Source organism: Protopterus annectens, chromosome 2.part2 (assembly GCF_019279795.1).
Source record: "Protopterus annectens isolate FY-2018-M chromosome 2.part2, PAN1.0, whole genome shotgun sequence".
In the NCBI taxonomy this organism is placed as follows: Eukaryota; Metazoa; Chordata; order Ceratodontiformes; family Protopteridae; genus Protopterus; species Protopterus annectens.
This window is the reverse complement of record NC_056730.1, coordinates 417,741,805-417,759,970: the sequence shown is the minus strand read 5'-3', so window position 1 is coordinate 417,759,970 and position 18,166 is coordinate 417,741,805. Positions and strand designations below refer to the sequence as shown.

The 18,166-nt window shown below is 39.2% G+C and overlaps 1 protein-coding gene across 1 annotated transcript in view; it reads right to left on the bottom strand.

Moving 5' to 3' along the window:
• Positions 1 to 15,206, bottom strand: part of MAP1B (microtubule associated protein 1B) — a 689,412-nt gene extending 674,206 nt beyond the window's left edge. Inside the window, exon 1 of the mRNA XM_044063932.1 lies at positions 14,965 to 15,206. Within this exon, the coding sequence (XP_043919867.1) occupies positions 14,965 to 15,142 (178 nt within the window). The 5' untranslated portion in view covers positions 15,143 to 15,206. The remainder of the gene's footprint in view (positions 1 to 14,964) is intronic.
• Positions 15,207 to 18,166: the final 2,960 nt, after the last annotated feature.

Genomic DNA, 18,166 nt, shown 5'->3' with positions numbered 1-18,166 from the left:
TCATTCAAGTTGTAATTATTGCAAAATAAATGTAACTAATGTCTTTATTGCGTCTTAAAGGATTGTACCTTTAATGCCTCTGCCTGGGCATTCCCAGGAGCAGAAACTATGTACATACATTCATGCATATAAGTATACACACAAATAAATAAATAAATACAGTCCTAATTCTGTAGTGAGCTAATGTTCTTAAAATACTACATTTCCACCTGTCCCTTAAGAGGTGCCCTTGCCTACAGTTTTTCCTTTTCTTTTTTTCAGTTAAAAAACATACATTTTGGTCTGAAGATAATGATCTTACTCCTGATATGCTAAAGGGAAGGCCTATTTGAGGGTCTATGTTTCACCTGATGTATTGGGAAATCTACCCCTATGGAAGACACTGCTAGTTAATGTGGTTGAGCTTCTTCATGGTCTTCTTGGCCATAAGCTTAGGAAGATCCTATGAACCTGGTCACTGGAACTATTGTGATAGACATTGTATGCTAGTGTTTGTGATCTTTGTTTCCTTTTTTTTTTTTTTTTTTTTTTTTTTTGTTTATTGGTATTGACAGGGTGGTGAGTAGCACTATGATTGGGTTTAAACACTGACTGTTAGATAAAAAATATATTTGTAGATTGTGAATTTGGAGGGCATTATTCCCCTTGCACGGAATGCAGCCTTTTAAAACCTATTTATTTAGGAGATTTTTTTTTTATTTTACACATTTCAATTAATATTACACTTAGTTTTGATATATTTGTTTGTTCAGTTTATTTTTCATTTAACGTTGATAGATTTATTTCTGCTGCTTTTGACATGGTGTGTGTTTTGAATTTGTTTGTTACCTGTTTAAATTGTTGAGTGCTTCTGGTTATATGACTGACATGAAGAATTTAAATTTAGTGGGAAACCTTTTATCTGTAGCACATCTTAAAAGCACATCTCTTCACTGCCTGAAATGCACAGAACTAAAACACATTAACAAGACACAGTGCTCTTGTAACTTGCATGCCTATTATGGAATGCTATACCTAGAATATTCAGAAGTGAGCAAAGCTAACATCACTGCTTTTTACTAATTGATAGAACATTCTAGAATACCAGGAGATAAAGAAGCAATGTTTTTACAAAGGGTAACCCATTATTGGAAGTTTGTCTAACACTATGTTACAAATAGTGTGTAACAGCTTTAATATACATGCAGTTGTTATGAGACATGTGTAGCAGTTTTGAAGCCACAAATTTAATTTATATTAAAAATGTCTAACATTGCTGGCCACTTAGCTATCTACTATCTTTATCATATGTTAAATGTTGCATTGTGCATTGTGGCTTAAAAATGTAACTACTTAATGGAGGTAATGTTACCAATTAACATTCAGTGTACTGGCTTAAATGTAGCCCAAACAGAATGATGCATAATTATGTATGGCACTGAGTGTTGTAGCACATTTAACTATCTTTCTACCTCTATAGCATTGTGGTAGCATGTGTAGCTTTGCCTGCAGGCCTTAGATTGTGACATCAAGTTGCTACCCACAAGTGCTAAACATAGATAATTAACATCATATTTAAAAAAAAAAATGTTATTTATATATATATATATATATATATATATATATATATATATATATACATACATACACACATATATACACATACATACAGACACACACAATTGCTTCCTGCCTTTCTAAGCTGGTATAGTCCAGTTTTCAGGTTAGTGCTGAATTCAGGGCTGTGTTACAAGTCTGTGTTTGCCCATACCTTACTTGGATAGAAGGAAGTTTCTCTGTTCACTATGAGACAGGCAGCTTTGAGCAGCCTGTCCCAGGAGGAGTGGTTTCAGCCCAGAAATTAGTAGTTTATTGGCCATTTTGGGCTAATTTCTATCTCTTTCATTTCCCTGCTATAAAACCCGCATTTGCACGGTTTTGCGTGTCGGGCAGCGCCGGTTAGCTAGGGTATAATTATTCCCGCCTCCACAAAGTTTACTCTTCAATTTTTCCCTTGGAACTAGAAAAACTTTCAACTTAAGCACTCAAACCATTCACTTCTCATACCGGCACTTGCTCAAAACTCCTAGCAAGCACTAATAAACCTTAGCTCTAGGCCCCCCTATACTGTAGAGAAGGACTATGGTCTCTATTCGTCCTTACCAGCCAATCAGTAAAACAGTTCACTGCACCTATCCAGGCATGTACAAAGGGCAGTTTCAGGTGTACTCTCCGGTCCAATTGGTGAATCTGGGCATTTTGGGGCAATGTATGACTGGAACCACAGAAAACGCCAAGAATCAGTTTACGCGTTTCGTTCACTTTTAATATAACATGAACTTCTTCAGAATAACTGTTGCAACCTCTAGTACCATTTAAATATTGTTCCACATAAAACATGTGACCTTCAGTAACCAGTTACTGATGTCTTAAAACTTAATTAAGAAGTCACAGTAGAACTGTTTACTTTATCTTGAAGGACAAGTAAAATACAAAATACAAAAGCAACATACAATATTATGTAAAATGTACACTACTATTTGAAATGTGGACTGTAATAACATCCGTATTTATACTTTTGTAGATGTTTCACACATACTTAATACATGTTAAACAAAATAAAAATAAAAATCTAAATTACAAATTTACAATCTTTGTGCTTGTTAAAAGCATTTGATGTTAATGACATCGTTTAACCCAGGAGGCTGGTCTGCGTTAAGCAGAATTTGCCATAAGGCTTCCTTACACTCTAAATAAACCTTAAAATTACCAGAGAACAAGTCATCCTTTACCCTTTCCAATACTGAAAATCTAAACTTTTTAAATTCTTTACAAGCCAAGGCGTGTCTTGCAAGTGCGTTTGACATGTCTTTTTTATGAATTGCTAACATATGTTCCTAAATACGTCTATTTAAAGTCCTGATGGTCTTACCTATGTAGAAATGTTCACGAGTCACATAAAGCTATATACACCACATTTTGCGTTTTACAAGTGTAGTGCCCTCTACTATAAATAACTTTTTTTAGATGCTTCACAAAAATGGTGCTACTCCCTGATATGTACCTACGTTGCTTACAACTATTACAAGGAAATGTACCTTGACTAGAAACTTCTACTGTGACTTCTTAATTAAATTTTAAGACATCAGTAACTGGTTACCGAAGGTCACATGTTTTATGTGGAACAATATTTAAATGATACTAGAGGTTGTAACAGTTATTCTGAAGAAGTTCATGTTATATTAAAAGTGAACGAAATGTGTAAACTGATTCCTGCTGTTTTCTGTGGTTCCAGTCATATGTTGCCATTTTTTTTACTTTGTTTGGTTTTTGTGTGTGTTTTCAAAACATTTTGAGGCAATGTTACAATTGCCTCATGTACACAGACAGCCCTCTCCTCCTTCCACCAAACACTAACAAATGCGAGAGATGCAATTATACAACCAAACTGGAGGCTATGCCCTCTCAACCAAAGACTGGACCAGGCAGTCAAGAGGAGAAGGGAATTACTTGCATCGCACCACCAGTCTCACATAGACCTATGAAACCAGCACCAGCAAAAAACACATAAATACATGAAAACATACTCTGAGGCTCTAAATAAAAATCTGCAAAAGCAATAGAGACCTCCAAAGCAGACATCCAAGCATCCTCCACCCCTCAACACAAACCATGAAACACATACTTCACAAAACCAGTGTGCCACACAATCACAGCCCTTAAAGCAAAATAACATACCCAACATACTAGTAATAGACGACTCTATAGTCGGGCACACTGATGTCCCACTCACTAGGCTGAACAAGGAGAAGGTTACTGTTAGCTGACTGTTGGGTGCCGGGATCCTCCACATAATACAAGCACTCAGGTCACTCCAGAACAAGTACAAATATGATTCTGTCATTGTCCATGTTGGTGTGAATGCCCTGAGCCGTACCTCACTGGACTACATGAAAAGAGACATTGAGGAGCTCTCTGATCATGTAGCCGAGGTCGGTATGACCCTGACCCTGAGTAGCATCCTTCCCTCACCAAGAATGATACCATGGTATAGAGAATAAATTATCAATTTCAACAATTGGCTAAGCTTCTGGTGTCATTCAAAGGGGATCCAGTGTCTGTCAGCCTGGGATGACATGCTTGACAAGCCACACTGCTTCACTAGAGACGGCTTGCACCTGTCACCCTTAGGCTTTCGAATACTGGCCAAGGCTCTTGCCACCCCCATAGTGCCTTTTTTAGGCAAGGCTCAAAAGACAAACCAACCGCAGTAAATAGCACAAGTAACAAAAAACTGAGGGTAATGCTACTCAATGCCAGAAGTCTAAACCTCAAAATGCACGCACTCAAGGCACTCCTCAGTATGGAGAAAATCGATATATATGTGCAGTAACAGAAACCTGGTTTAAGGCTCCAGAGAGCACCCCAGCACTACCAGGCTACAACTCATACCATACATTTCGGCTACAAAACCTGGACTGAAATACAAAAGGCGGGGGAGTATCCATATTCATCAAGGATACCCACACCTCCAGGTTAGTGGCACAGCCCGATGCTTCAGAGATCATCCACGTACAACTAACAATGGGAAAAACTGCTATTCAAATTATAGCTTGCTACAGATCACCCACCATGTCCCAGGACCCCACTCCGCATTCCTGGAAACACTGGGAAACATAAAGGTCCTACCAAACACCCTGATATTGGGTGATTTCAATTACCCAAACATTAACTGGTAGAACTACTCAAGTACAAACTCCCTTGCCCGACATTTCCTAGAATTTATAAACTCAAATACCTTGGATCAACTGGTCAACACCCCCACCAGAGGTGACAACATATTGGACCTGGTCATCGCCAACATGGGCAACTGGTGTTCCATACCAGAGGTCAACCCCTCGCTGGTTAGATCTGACCATAAACTAACTACTCTGGATATCCACATTCCGCCCCCACTCCCGGTCAAAGAAACAACCGTGAAAAACTTTTCAAAAGCAAACTTCACGTTACTTAAGACCAAGGTGGGAAGTTTCAAAGTCCCCATGCTAAAGGATAACGCTGTCCAAGCTGCAAAATCCTTTACTAATGCACTCTACTGGCACCTACAAGAATGCATGGATCATGCTATCCCAAACAAAACCAAGACTCACTCTACCAAGAAAAGGAAACCAGTCTGCTGGAGCCCTGCCATAAACAAGCTATACAATAGAAGGAGGAAACTAGTACAGAAAAGAGTAAAATCCCAAGAAGGGAAGACATCCCTGATCGGTATCAGCAAGAAACTATGTTCCCTCATAAAATTATCCAAGGCTAGCTTCGAAAGAAAAATTGCCATGGACTCCAAAGATAACCACACGGCATTCTTTAGCTATGTCAAGAATCTAAGTGGCAATTCTCAGATCTGCTCGGAGTTGGTGCAGGATGGCACAAAATACACTGAACCGACCAATATAGACAACATCCTGGCAGACAGGCTCAGTGCAAACTTCACCCCCCTCACCCCCAAAAGGGCCCATAACTATACCATAAGAATGTAGTGCCCCTGAAATCAGACACTCAGGTTAAAACAGCCCTCTCCAAAGCCAAAAAAACAGCATCAATGGGACCGGACGGTGTCCCAGTCTGTGTCCTACACGAGCTCAAAGATGAACTAACCCCTCACCTAAACACAGTTTAAACTCAGCCTCTCCCCACAGGCTACATGCCCACAGAGTGGCACACAGCAACGGTTATTCCACTCCACAAAGGTGGAGCCACAACGGACCTCAGGAACTATCACCCTATAAGACTGACTAGCTTGGTCTGCAAAGCTATGGAGTGCATAATCATGGATCTCATTAACAGAGACACTGAAAACCTCCTAACACTGGACCCTACCCAGTTCGGCTTTGTTAAGGGCAGATCATGCCTCCTAAACCTGGTGGACTTCTTTGAGACAGTTACCAAGGCTATAGATGAGGGAAAGGTGGTCCATACAGCTTATCTGGACCTTGCAAAGGCCTTCAACACCATTCCTACATAAACCCCTACGTCACGAGATGGGTTGCCAACTGGCTCACAAACAGAACCCACCTAGTTAAGAGTTGCAGGTGCTAGGTCTGACTATAAACCGGTTACAAGTGGCGTTCCCCAGGGCTCAGTCCTAGGACCCCTCCTGTTCGGCATATACTTCTCAGAGGTACAGGCAAGCACAGGAGGACTATGGCTGACCAAGTTTGCAGATGACTGCAAACTAGGGGCTATAACTGACTCTCCGGCTAACACAGACATCCTCCAAAAGGGTCTCACTGAGACAGATACCTGGTGTCAAAACCATGACCTCAATCTAAATGCCAAAAAGTGCATAGTCATCCCCTTTGGAAAAAACAGTTACCCACAAAACTACCACATAGGCTGTAGCCCCCTAAATACAGAAGACATAAGGGCTCTGGGGACCCAAGTAGATAGTAACCTCTCCTTTGATAATCACATTGCCAAAGTGGTTAGAAAATCTTTCTATGTGGCCCAGCTAATCACAAAAGGGTTTGCATCCAGATCGAAAGAGGTCATTGGGCCCATCTATGCATCACTCAGACTCATCATAGAGTACAATGCCCCATTTGGGATGTACCTTACAAGACACCTGCAACTGAAAAGACCACAGAAGTACCTCACCAAGAGGATCACTGGCCTCAGATGCCCTATGCAGCTTGACTGAAGAAACTCCAGCTGTACTCTGTTGCATACTGCCTACTCAGAGGTGATCTCTGCCTGACATACAAGGCCATGTCTAACCCAGAATAGATGGACATGCTCCACCTAAAGAAAACCATATCCCCTCGAGCCACATGCTCCAGGGATCTAAACCTCACCACAACAATAATGCTGGAAGGACAGATTCCTGTCCCAGAGACTTCCCATGCTCTGGAACAAGATTCCAATCTACATTAGGCAGAGCTTCTCGCTAACCCTCTTCAAGAGAAACCTTGACGAGTGGATGGGAAACAGAAAGTTTACCCCAGGGATCACTTCAATGGCTCTGCTGGACAGAGGCACAGGGAACTAATCTAAAGGGTTGGCGAAAGCCAACACATTCCGGCTAGGCTTATAAATGCCTTTCGGCAGATAGCCTAGTACCTACCTATGAACCTAATTGGGCATCGACTAAACAATCAGAGGACAGTAATGGAAGGCTATTCAGGGTACCACTGGGTAAAACCCACAGCTGATTAAAGCCCCTTCAATTTATCCTTTCTTCTTTGAAAAGGATATTTCAGGTCTCTTCTGATGACTTGATTACATAGTTTGAGTATTAAAATGGCAGGATAGTGGGAAGTGATGGATGACTAAAGGTTTATCAATTACAAAAGAATTATGATCCAGATTTTCAGTTCTTACATTTAAAGTACAGTAGAATCTAGCAGGTCTGTATCTATGACACATGAGCCAAATAGTCCATAATTATAATGCATTTTCTCTTTTTTTTGGCAGTACTGGAGCTGAAGTATAACATACTAAAATAAAAGCACCCCTGAACAATGCCAGAGTACATTGTACTTATGATATCTGTAACAACGCTGATACCACAGGTGTTCTAGTCCCGTTAAGGTGAGTACAGAACATATTCTGTACACTGGATTCCATTGTTGCCACTAGACATTGCGGTAATTTTAGTGATATAGCATGTATTCCTCGTTTAGAGGTTCTTTTTGAAAGTGTCTTTGTGGGCAGCTTTGTAAGTGCTTACACTTTCACAGATATAAAACTTGAAGATTATACATTTAAAATAAGTGGCCTCATTAGGTCAATAAACAGAAACCTCTAGACCAAAAAAGTGTGATGTCACACACAGTTAGCAAAAAAAGGGTGTGGTCTGACAGAACACACCACAGGGTCGGATTATCAGCCATATGAAGATAGCCACTTGACTGATGACTGGTTGACCCTTTCCACAACTTAACTAGCTCTTCAGACTGAACCCCATTTATAGGGCTACCTTTCAAATGATTTGAAACAATGCTGTGAAAACATGTTACAAGATAGGCACATGAATCATAGAAATCTGAGCACAGTCTTTTAGAAATGACTCGTTCTTGTGTGAAGAAATCAAAGAAAGGAGAAAAACAAATGCTCATTTTATTTTTTGTAAAAAACAGGTATGCATCTTTTCTGTGAGTAACAGTAACCTCAAAGATGATTATAACACACACACACACACACAACCTGTAGAAAATATAATAAATATCACAAGGAAAAGCAACATGGCTTTTAGAGAGGAGTACACACTACTGACAAGAAGAGAGTTTATTTATTTACTTATTGAAATTTGATTACCAAGATACTGTGACTGCGTAGGTACCCATTTTGCCTAAGGCTAGGGGAGAAAAGCTACACAGTATTACAAAAACATTTTAAGAACAATAACTTTACAATCTTCAAAAACATCTACAGTTTTTATTCTCTCAACCAAGTTAAGTACCCTCTTTTCATGGGATAGACCCAAGGTGCTATTCATACTACTAGGGAAAATTTGGCCAGGACATCCATGAAATTCCCCAACTCTTTTTGATAGGTGCTGTGGGATCTTTTACATCCACATGAAGTTCCACCAACTCAAGCAGATGTCAGATCTACCTGGTGTGGGAACAGAACCCACAGCCTTCTTCACCAAAGGCTGGTGTGCTACTGTTGCACCAATGATACTTTAATCAATTTCTCCCCTTACTCTCTCTAAATTTGCCAAAAGCCTGTTTTTTTTCTATCACTTCACATTGCATTTCCTGTTTGTATTATACTAACATTATTAATTTCTCTAAACTGCTGAACATTTACGGGTTTAAAGAATTAAAACAAAATTAGACATAATGTAACACTGGTTAAAAATAGATACAACTTCAATGATTTAAAATTTGAGAAAATGTTGCCAGTTTAGAGAAATTAAAGGTAAATTAGTATAATACAAACAATATGAAATGAGAAAAAAACAGGGTTATGGCAAATTTAGATAGAGAGCTAAGGGAGAAAAAGTGATTCAACTTAAAAAGTGAGTGAAGCGGTATAAGGCAGTATAAGGTATGAGTAGGTACGTGTTCATATTTGGGGATATATTTTACTGTGGGATTGAGCAAGAACAGGGACAGGTTTTGACTAGGAAGTCTGTCAGAATGTTTTTAAAGGACTGGGGGAGAGTATTTACCTGTTGGATATGGGTAAGGAGTTCCAGGCCTTAGCAACATGGTATGACAACATACCATGCCCAACAGATTTGATAGGTTTGGTTACTGACTCATAATAGAGTGGGAACCTAGTTGTGTAGAATGGTATTTATTGCTAAACAAGCAGGTGGATGCTGCATAATTTTATAGGTGGTAAGAAGCTGTGTGTATGTTAGTTGATGGCGTAGTTCTCATCAAGTTAGGCTTTTTAATGCTATGCAAACACACAGGCACACATATATATATATATATATATATATATATATATATATATATATATAATACACACATATATATATATATATATATATATATATATATATATATATATATATAGAGAGAGAGAGAGCAGGTCTGCTTTTTGATATCTTTCAGGCCCACTCCTTTCAGTGAAAATGAAGGTGATTTCCTCAGTGTTTCTGTTAACCAGCCAGTCACCTGTTGTTACCTTTTTATCTGGAAAATAATCCCTCACATGGAAAACACACTAAAGCACATCTATGTTTATAAGTTTCCAAGCAGAAAGTGTAATGGTTGCACTAGGGCACCATAAGGAAGTGTTTGGTGGGGGCATCATCTAGGTCCCCATCAGCATCTTTCTCCATGCCCCAGGAAACATATGCAGTGTTGCAGTAGGTGTCAGTGAATTTGTCAGCTTCTAATCACTTGGCATCTGCAAAAATGGTGCATTTAAATCACCCGACCCTGACCTTCTCAAAAAAAAAAAAAAAAAAAAAGACAGTGCTACAGCAGACACTGTCTCCCACTACCCCCATCCCTTTGCAGCTATCTGGCTACTCTTGTTTTTTTCTGAATTAGGGTCTCTAGTAGTATATATTGATATTCCACCTTTGTGGCAGCAGACCATCAAGTTTAAATCAAAACGTGTTCACTGAGTAACTGATAAATTGTGTGGCAATCATTGTGTGCCAGCTATGTAACTCAATTAAATTTGGTAAAATGACAATTTTGGACAAATTATGATAACTGTTCAGTTATGAAGGCAGCATCCTCATAAAATATATAGTTTAACGGTGGAGACTCATTAGGTGCATACACTCATTTCCTGTGGCACGGGAATCACAATAAGCAAATGAGACAGGGGGAGTGAAACTCAGTACTGCAGGGAGAAGCTTGGTAATCCCCAAATGTAGTGCTTAGTTCATCTTAATGAATAGTAAAATGGCATCAGTTACAAAAATGAATCCTGTTGGGCAATTAGTAAGACACAAAGGCATACAGGTGCCCAGAGTCATGCATCTCCGGCTACAGGCTAAGGCTTCTGGCAGGTCAGGCATGGTCACATGGTAGCTGGCGGGATGTTATGGGGATGGGACTGAGCGAAACGATGAGCTGGTTATCATTCCAAGAGCTGGAGTATGGGAATTCCAGGAGCAAGCATATCGTCTAAAGTGTGCAGGTGTCCTGAACAGGATTCTGCAGGCAGAAATGCATATACAAGAATACATGCATATTTGTGAAAATGTAGCATTCTCCATTAAAGCAAAAAGGAAATAGCAGTTAGTAGATGAAAGTCGTCTTGCAAAGAGTTGCTGCATATCCATCTTTGACCAAAACATTAAGAGGAAAGGGTGGGGATAAGTGGACTGGTAACAACTCTGAATGGGAAATAACGGTGACGATAACAATTTTCATTTTGTAAGCAGTGGAGCAGGATAAATGAAGGGATTATCTCCATCTCTCACCAATATACAAGGATCATAGGTCATAGGAATCCTATTATTCTGGTATACTGATGAAAGATGGAAATAAGGTCTCCAGGTTGCTAATATTCTGCCTCTGTTAAGACAGTGAAAGGTGCAGGCCAATTTATCCAGGAAGTGGATTATGCTGTGATCCCAGCTGTCTCTTCTTACAAAGAAAAGATGCATTTTACAAGATGCATTATTTAATGGTCCAACTCTCCACAGTAGTGCATTTAGCAGCACTGCCACTGCCCTACCTTTATCTGGCCTGCCAGACTGGGGTGGCAGTGAAAGGCCACATGCAAACTCACCTTCAGTACTGGACTAAACATATCCCAATGCTGGATCACCACTCTGGTGGAGACAGAAACTAGTTTCGTACAGGACATCTTGTATCAAGAGAAAGGCAAGATCCAAATACAACATTTTGTTCAACAGCCAGTAGTGACAAAAGTGAAATGCAGCATTTCTGCTCTGTGTATCCTATACATGAGAAAGCGTTTGCACATTACATCTGACCATTCTGAATGATAATTTGAAAAAATATCAACACTTTCTTGTTCAGATATATGGTGCCATCTCAGGATTTATTCTTTATTCTGAGGTACTTGAAAATGTTGAGCATGACCTCACTCGTGCTCTGTACCAAAATAAAGACTGAGGTGTGTTGTTTTGTTTTCATTCAAACCTTGGACGATTCAGTTGCATCTCTCTATTACTGCCAAACTGTCAACATCCATGTGGAGATGCCATTCTAGCATTATTACTGATATTTATATTTTAACATGACATAATTCTGCTTTCTCCTGTTAATGTATTTCATTCGGATACCACTATCCCCCATTCCTCTCCATTTTGCACATCTACCCTGCTGCAGATACTTGATTCATAACATAGAAAGATTAGTCCCTTCAGCAATTTGCAGTGATGGGTACAGCAACATGAATAAACACATTAGGTACAAGCAAGTCTGTCAAGAACCAACTCAAACTGATCCATGACAGACTGGTCTGCTTGCAATCCATTAGTTACAAGGCTTTTCTTTACACTTTATTACTGTGGTCCTGGTCCACTGCTTTAACATTTTCAGACAGTTTTTACATAGTCTTACGAGCATTGCAAGAATGGCCAAAATATTTCTTAATCTCATTAACACAGAACATTTGTCAGAACCCAGAATTCGACATAGATGACAGCTATACTTATATGTCTGTATGTTAATGTATATAAATGTGTACTCTCTCTCTCTCTCTATATATATATATATATATATATATATATATATATATATTTTTTTTTTTTTTTTTTGTGTTTTTGCAGGAGCATGCACACATTTTTTACTTAGATTACCTACTAAACTGAACCTATATATATGGTTGTCATTACACACACACACCTTGTGAGACCCTTGCATAGTTACAGCCACAGAAGTAAGAAAGCACTGACTTCCAGTTGATACATAAGCCTTAACTAAATCAACTACATACAGACTTGCAATTAGCAATCTACCTTACTTAGGGTTGCCACCTTTTCAAATTGCCAAAGTGGGGCATTGTCAGGATAAACATCAGATTTTACAGGCCGACATACCCACGGTCAGTACAAAGGATAGAACTTAACATTTTTGCCGAAATAAAAGCTTATCCTTGTAGCATTTTAGTTGCTTATTCTGTTTCTTATACCATAGGTATTTTATATACAGAATACTGTTTTATGCAACATTACATAAAATATCGGAAATAATTTTGTCCTAAAATCTCTGGACATTTGCCATTTTTTTTATTTTTTTTTGTCAGGACACAAGCGCCCAAAGAGGGACTGTCCCTCGCAAAGTGGGACAGGTGGTAACCCTAACCTTACTCAAAACTGGTACAGGCATTTTGGCAAGCACTATAGTTTCACTTCGATAGAATGAAATCTAGTGACCAAAATGAAAGTTTATGATCAACATTGGAGTATAGATTGATATCTGAAAAATATGGTACTGCTTTACAAAGTAAATTATTTGTTTGCAGCAACTGGCTCTTCAATAACCACAAACATCCGGGCAAGGAGATACTGCTGAACCGTGGTGAATAGATTATGCAAGGAATTACAAACCTAGATGCGTTATTTTTTTTTCTGTTTGACATTCATCTAACACCAATACTTACTTATGACAATGTATTTAATGTAGTTTTCAAAAGAGACATTTACTGCATATACTTTGCAGACACATTTTGCAAAACATAAGAAAAACGTGGGAAACGCCATTGTTAAAAAATGCATGGGTTTTTGTTATTTTCAAAAATGTAGCCAACGTTCCAATGCTTCTGATGTAATAGGCAAAGAAAATAGAAGACTCCTCTAAAACTCCGCAAGGAAAACCATTATTATCTATTTTACCAAGCCTAGTTCGAGGCAATCCGTTGGAGAAAGATATTTATGTGCGACGTACTACGGCTTTCCTAACAAAGCAATGGAGTGTAAGGTGTGTTTGTTGTCTTGATGAGGGAGCATTCGTCTGGCTGAGTCATGTGTACATTCCTTCTATGGTACCCCACACGAGACCCCATAGCTCTTCTTCATCATCTGCAGAATGTGGAATGTCTCTCACAATGTGGAACAAATGGGCAAAATATAGTACACCTACTAATAGCTTATTAACAACTTCAGCCAGGTAGCTCATGGGATGATTAACATCTATTATTTTATACTTATTATGCATTCTTTCGATGAATACGATTTAGTATTATTTGCTGTGGATAACATTGAAAAATATTCTTATCACTGAATGTGTAACTGACCCTTTCAATGCGGAACAATGAAGAGCGTTGACATTTTAAGACTCATAATGTGGAACGCTCCTCATAACGATGTACACTTGAGAGGCATTCCTCGTGCGTACCTCGCGCAGCTGTAGTAGTGAGCCTCCGCCGCTCTTTGAGTGGGGACCGCAGTGCGGACCGCGCCACGCCCACAGGCGAGCCGGTGTCTGCCTAGGAAGGGCTGGGCGCTGCAGAATGAATGGAGAAACCCTGATGTGACACAGGCAGACTATGGTGCCGGAAAATATACATTTAAATGCCTGTCAAGCTTGTTGTGCCCCCCAAAACAGCATATGGGCTACTACAGGGTCATCTCTTTCTCAGATCCTAAAAACGATTTTGGATGCTAGCAAATACTTGGCTGGTCCAGCACTTCAAAACACATGCAGACACGTGAAGGTCAGCATAAATAAACGATAGTGCACTTGTTGGTTCCCAAAAAGTCAGCAAACGGGACAGTCAAGCGCAGATGCCATAGCCTCTTATTAAGCAAACTGAATTGTTTCAGTTCACAAACATGAATCCTAACACGTAATGCTAAACAATACAACTGCAAAGCCTTCTGACAAGCAAATACTCTTTCTATGCTTTGGTTTTTGACGTGCACATTAGTGTTGTATAGCTGGTGTTACTTAGAGAAATTAAAATGATATATATAATTTAATTTACACTAGCAAGTTTAATTACTCAACAAGTCAGAACAAAGGTGTGACATCCCACCACACAAGAAACACAGGCAATTGTCTTTTCTACGTTTTGACAAAGACATTTCAAAAATGTAAACCATTATTCGGGTAAGCAGTAGAGTCCGCTGTTAATGTTAATGCGTAGTTTTCCTGCTCAGTTTCTCGCTTTAGATGAATATTACAACAGAGCACCTAACCTTCCCAACAGACAAGGGCGGTTTCTGCTTTGTACTGCTGCCAACGTTAGAGCTGCAGTCTTTGCCCGTGATTAAATAAAGAGGGAGGGGTCCTGAAAGCATACCCTTCGAGTCCTCGACACTCATTTTGCAGTTATTTGCACTGAACTGTACATTCTCGAGATTTCAACTTCTTATACATCTTATATAGCCGTACAATATGTATCACAACAGATAGAAAAGGTTAAGGTTTTTTTCCTTAGCCAAAGAGACGCGATTCCCTGCAATAACGCCAAACAGAAAAAATAAATAATTTCCATTGCATATACTTGTGAAATGTCTTTAAACCACAAGCACCGTTTTCAAACAATAAATCCAGTTGCTGTGTTATATAATTTTCCGACTTCTTTCCTTACCTTGTTCTACGTCTGTAATAGCACATTTTAGGTGGTCGTCAGTGACAATTTCTCCAATTACTACCAGGAGGTAAAACTTGTTTTCTAGAAACCTGTGAGAAAGGCTCGAAGATGAAGAAGATGCATTCAGCTTGCTACATGAAGGCTCAGGATCCGGGTCCACTACCAGCGTCGCCATCCTTAGCTCCAATCTGTAACTACGCAACTGCAGCCAGACAGGGAGTGAGCGGTGGGAAAGCTCCAGTCCTTTTATATGCCAGACACTAACTGGGCTGGGAGTTTGGGAGGAGAAACAACATTAAGAATAATACCGTTGCCAGCATCCACTTATTGATGTCATCTGCCGCAAATCATGTAGCCTCCGGAAGTAAAAATGAAAATCAAATGGAACAGAGAAACGGTGCAGTACTGAACATAACTGGAATCCTTCACGTGTTAATCTCTGCAATAAAACAACATAAATTGCACAGCTGCAACCAAGAGTGGACTGTGGGCTTAATCCAAATCACTGCAAAGATAATAACACAATAAACAGAGTATGCAGTGTGATGCAGAGAGGTTGCTAAACTAGAAAAAGCTTTCAAGAAAAGAGTAAGGTGTGATCTATTGCTAAAATACAGTATCGTTTATTTTGGGATGCTTCCCCCCACAAGCGTTTTGTTTCTGACATCTTATTAGAACTGATAAAAAGGGGGTTTGAGCACTTGAGGTACAGGTGCATGCTGCCCATGTACAAATAAAGACCTAGTACTCATTCTAGTAGACTATGTTATGAATGCTAGGAAAGTGAGTGCTGAAAAAGAAAATGAATGCTCAAGATGAAAATATGTGCAAAATAATAATAATAATAGTCACTAAATTGCCTGTATCCACACAAACACCACACACTTGATTTTAAGTAAGTTGCAAGTTGTATGGCTTCTGGGGCCCCTCGTTTTCTTATTTCATGTGGGGGTGGGAGGTTGGCGTAACGGTTAAGGTGCTTACCATAGAAACACAAGGTGCACGGTTTGATTCTGTCATGGTGTAATTGGCTAGGCTTAAAATGGCCCACAAGGGAAATTAGCCTAGTACTAACCTATGAACCTATCATAATTCGTACCCTCATTAATATTGTGCGATCAAAGACATAGGAATCTAAATGCATGCACTAATCCTATTCATTAATCTGTGAGAAAGCTCTCTGCAGTGGACAACTGCTAAAAGTTCCTCTTCTGCTAGTGCTATCTTGGCAGATTTCATGAATTCCTTGAGCTGCTATGTTTAGGAGTGTGTGTCTTCTGTTTGTGTGTTTCATGATGTCACATACCAGATAGAGGAATGTGATCAGACCCTGAGCTATCCAGTTTATTTCCCCATGCATTGAGAAAGCTGTGCCTGAAAGGCACAAGAACTCCTCACTCCAAAAGACTATAATATAATATGCTTACCCAGCATACAGGAACATGCATCTGCTGACAATGAACAGAGAGACTGTCCTGGCACAGAGGAACAACAGGAAGGCAATAAGCACCAACTGATGAGAATCCTTTCTTGCAGAACAGTTGAGAGCGTAGTATAGCTCTACTACATTTAACTTCCGAGACCCACTGTGTAGTGGTAGCTGGTGACTTCATTGTGGAGTTAGATACTTGGAAGCTCCTGAAATAAGCTAACTAACATAGAGTGGACCTATATTTTGATTGTTTTACTGTGATTAAACAGCATATAGGGTCAGTCACTTTCATCTACTGACTGCCTCAGTGCTCACAGATTTAGTCATTTTGTTGACTATATACAATTCCGATGTTCTATTGTGATTAACAAAAAAAAAAAAAAAAACATAAAGCAGTAATAATGGTCACACAGTAATGCATTCCAGCTTGTTCTATGCAAATGCACACTAGCTCTGTCAAGCTAGGCCAATGACTGTTTAACTATGATCAAAGGATAGTAGGGTCAGTCATTTTTTTTATCCACAGACTACCTTTGCCCCAAACTACAGCTGTTTTATTGAGTGCTTATATTTCAAAGGTCTGATTTTAATCAAATGAGTGAAGACATATTTGCCACAGTAATATGTTTCAACTTGTTGCTGTCAGACACATGGAGTTAAGCACACACAACCTCTCTCCATACCACACAAATGTGCCCACCACTGATAGCCACTTTAATAACAGTTTACATTTTAGATGTCTAACTGTGATCAAATAAGTGAAGTAATAAATGGCCAAAGTAACATATTTCAGCTTGTTGATGTGAGACTAATACAATGCAATTAATTGCAATATCTTACACACACACACACACACACACACACACACACACACACACACACACACACACACACACACACACACACACACACACATGTTCAAAGAGCTGCTCAACCAATCACAGCTATTGTATTGACTGTGAACACTTCAGATGTCTGATTGTAATCAAATGCATGAATACATGCATAAATAGTAACCACAATAATATATTTCAGCTAATTGCTTGTCAATTACATAGAGTGAAACCTATTGAAAAGCCTCCACATAGCTGTGCCAACCAATTAAAACCCCTTTATTGATTGTGTACAACTCCAATGTCTGTGATCAACACAATTAATAAATATATAAATTGTCATATTAATATGTTTCAATAAAGAGCAACTATTGTTGTCCCCAGTTTATACATGCACACACACACACACACACACACACACACACACACACACACACACACACGCATGCGCACGCACACACACACACACACACACACACACACACACACACACACACACACACACAAACATGCACGCAAATGTGCCCCTAAATTACAGCTAATTTACTAGCCGTGTATATCTCAGATGTCTGATTGCAATCAAATGAATTAATAAATACATAAATAATAGCCTCAGACACATAGTGCAACCCACTGCAACCCTCCCTGTTCCTCTCTGTCAATCTCATCCTCTTTCACATACACACACATACACACACACACACACACACACACACACACACACACACATGCAAATATTCAGTGTATAAAATAAAACCGCATACTGATCCACAGTTCTAAAGTTTAGCTGAGAACAGCATCATCCACTAGAAGAATCAAAGTAAGTTCATAATGGAGACATCATTAAAGAGATATTATTTAACAAAAAATAAAACAGTTATTTAATAAAAATACATACTTTCTTATACTTGTGGGTCTGTGAGTCCATCCATTT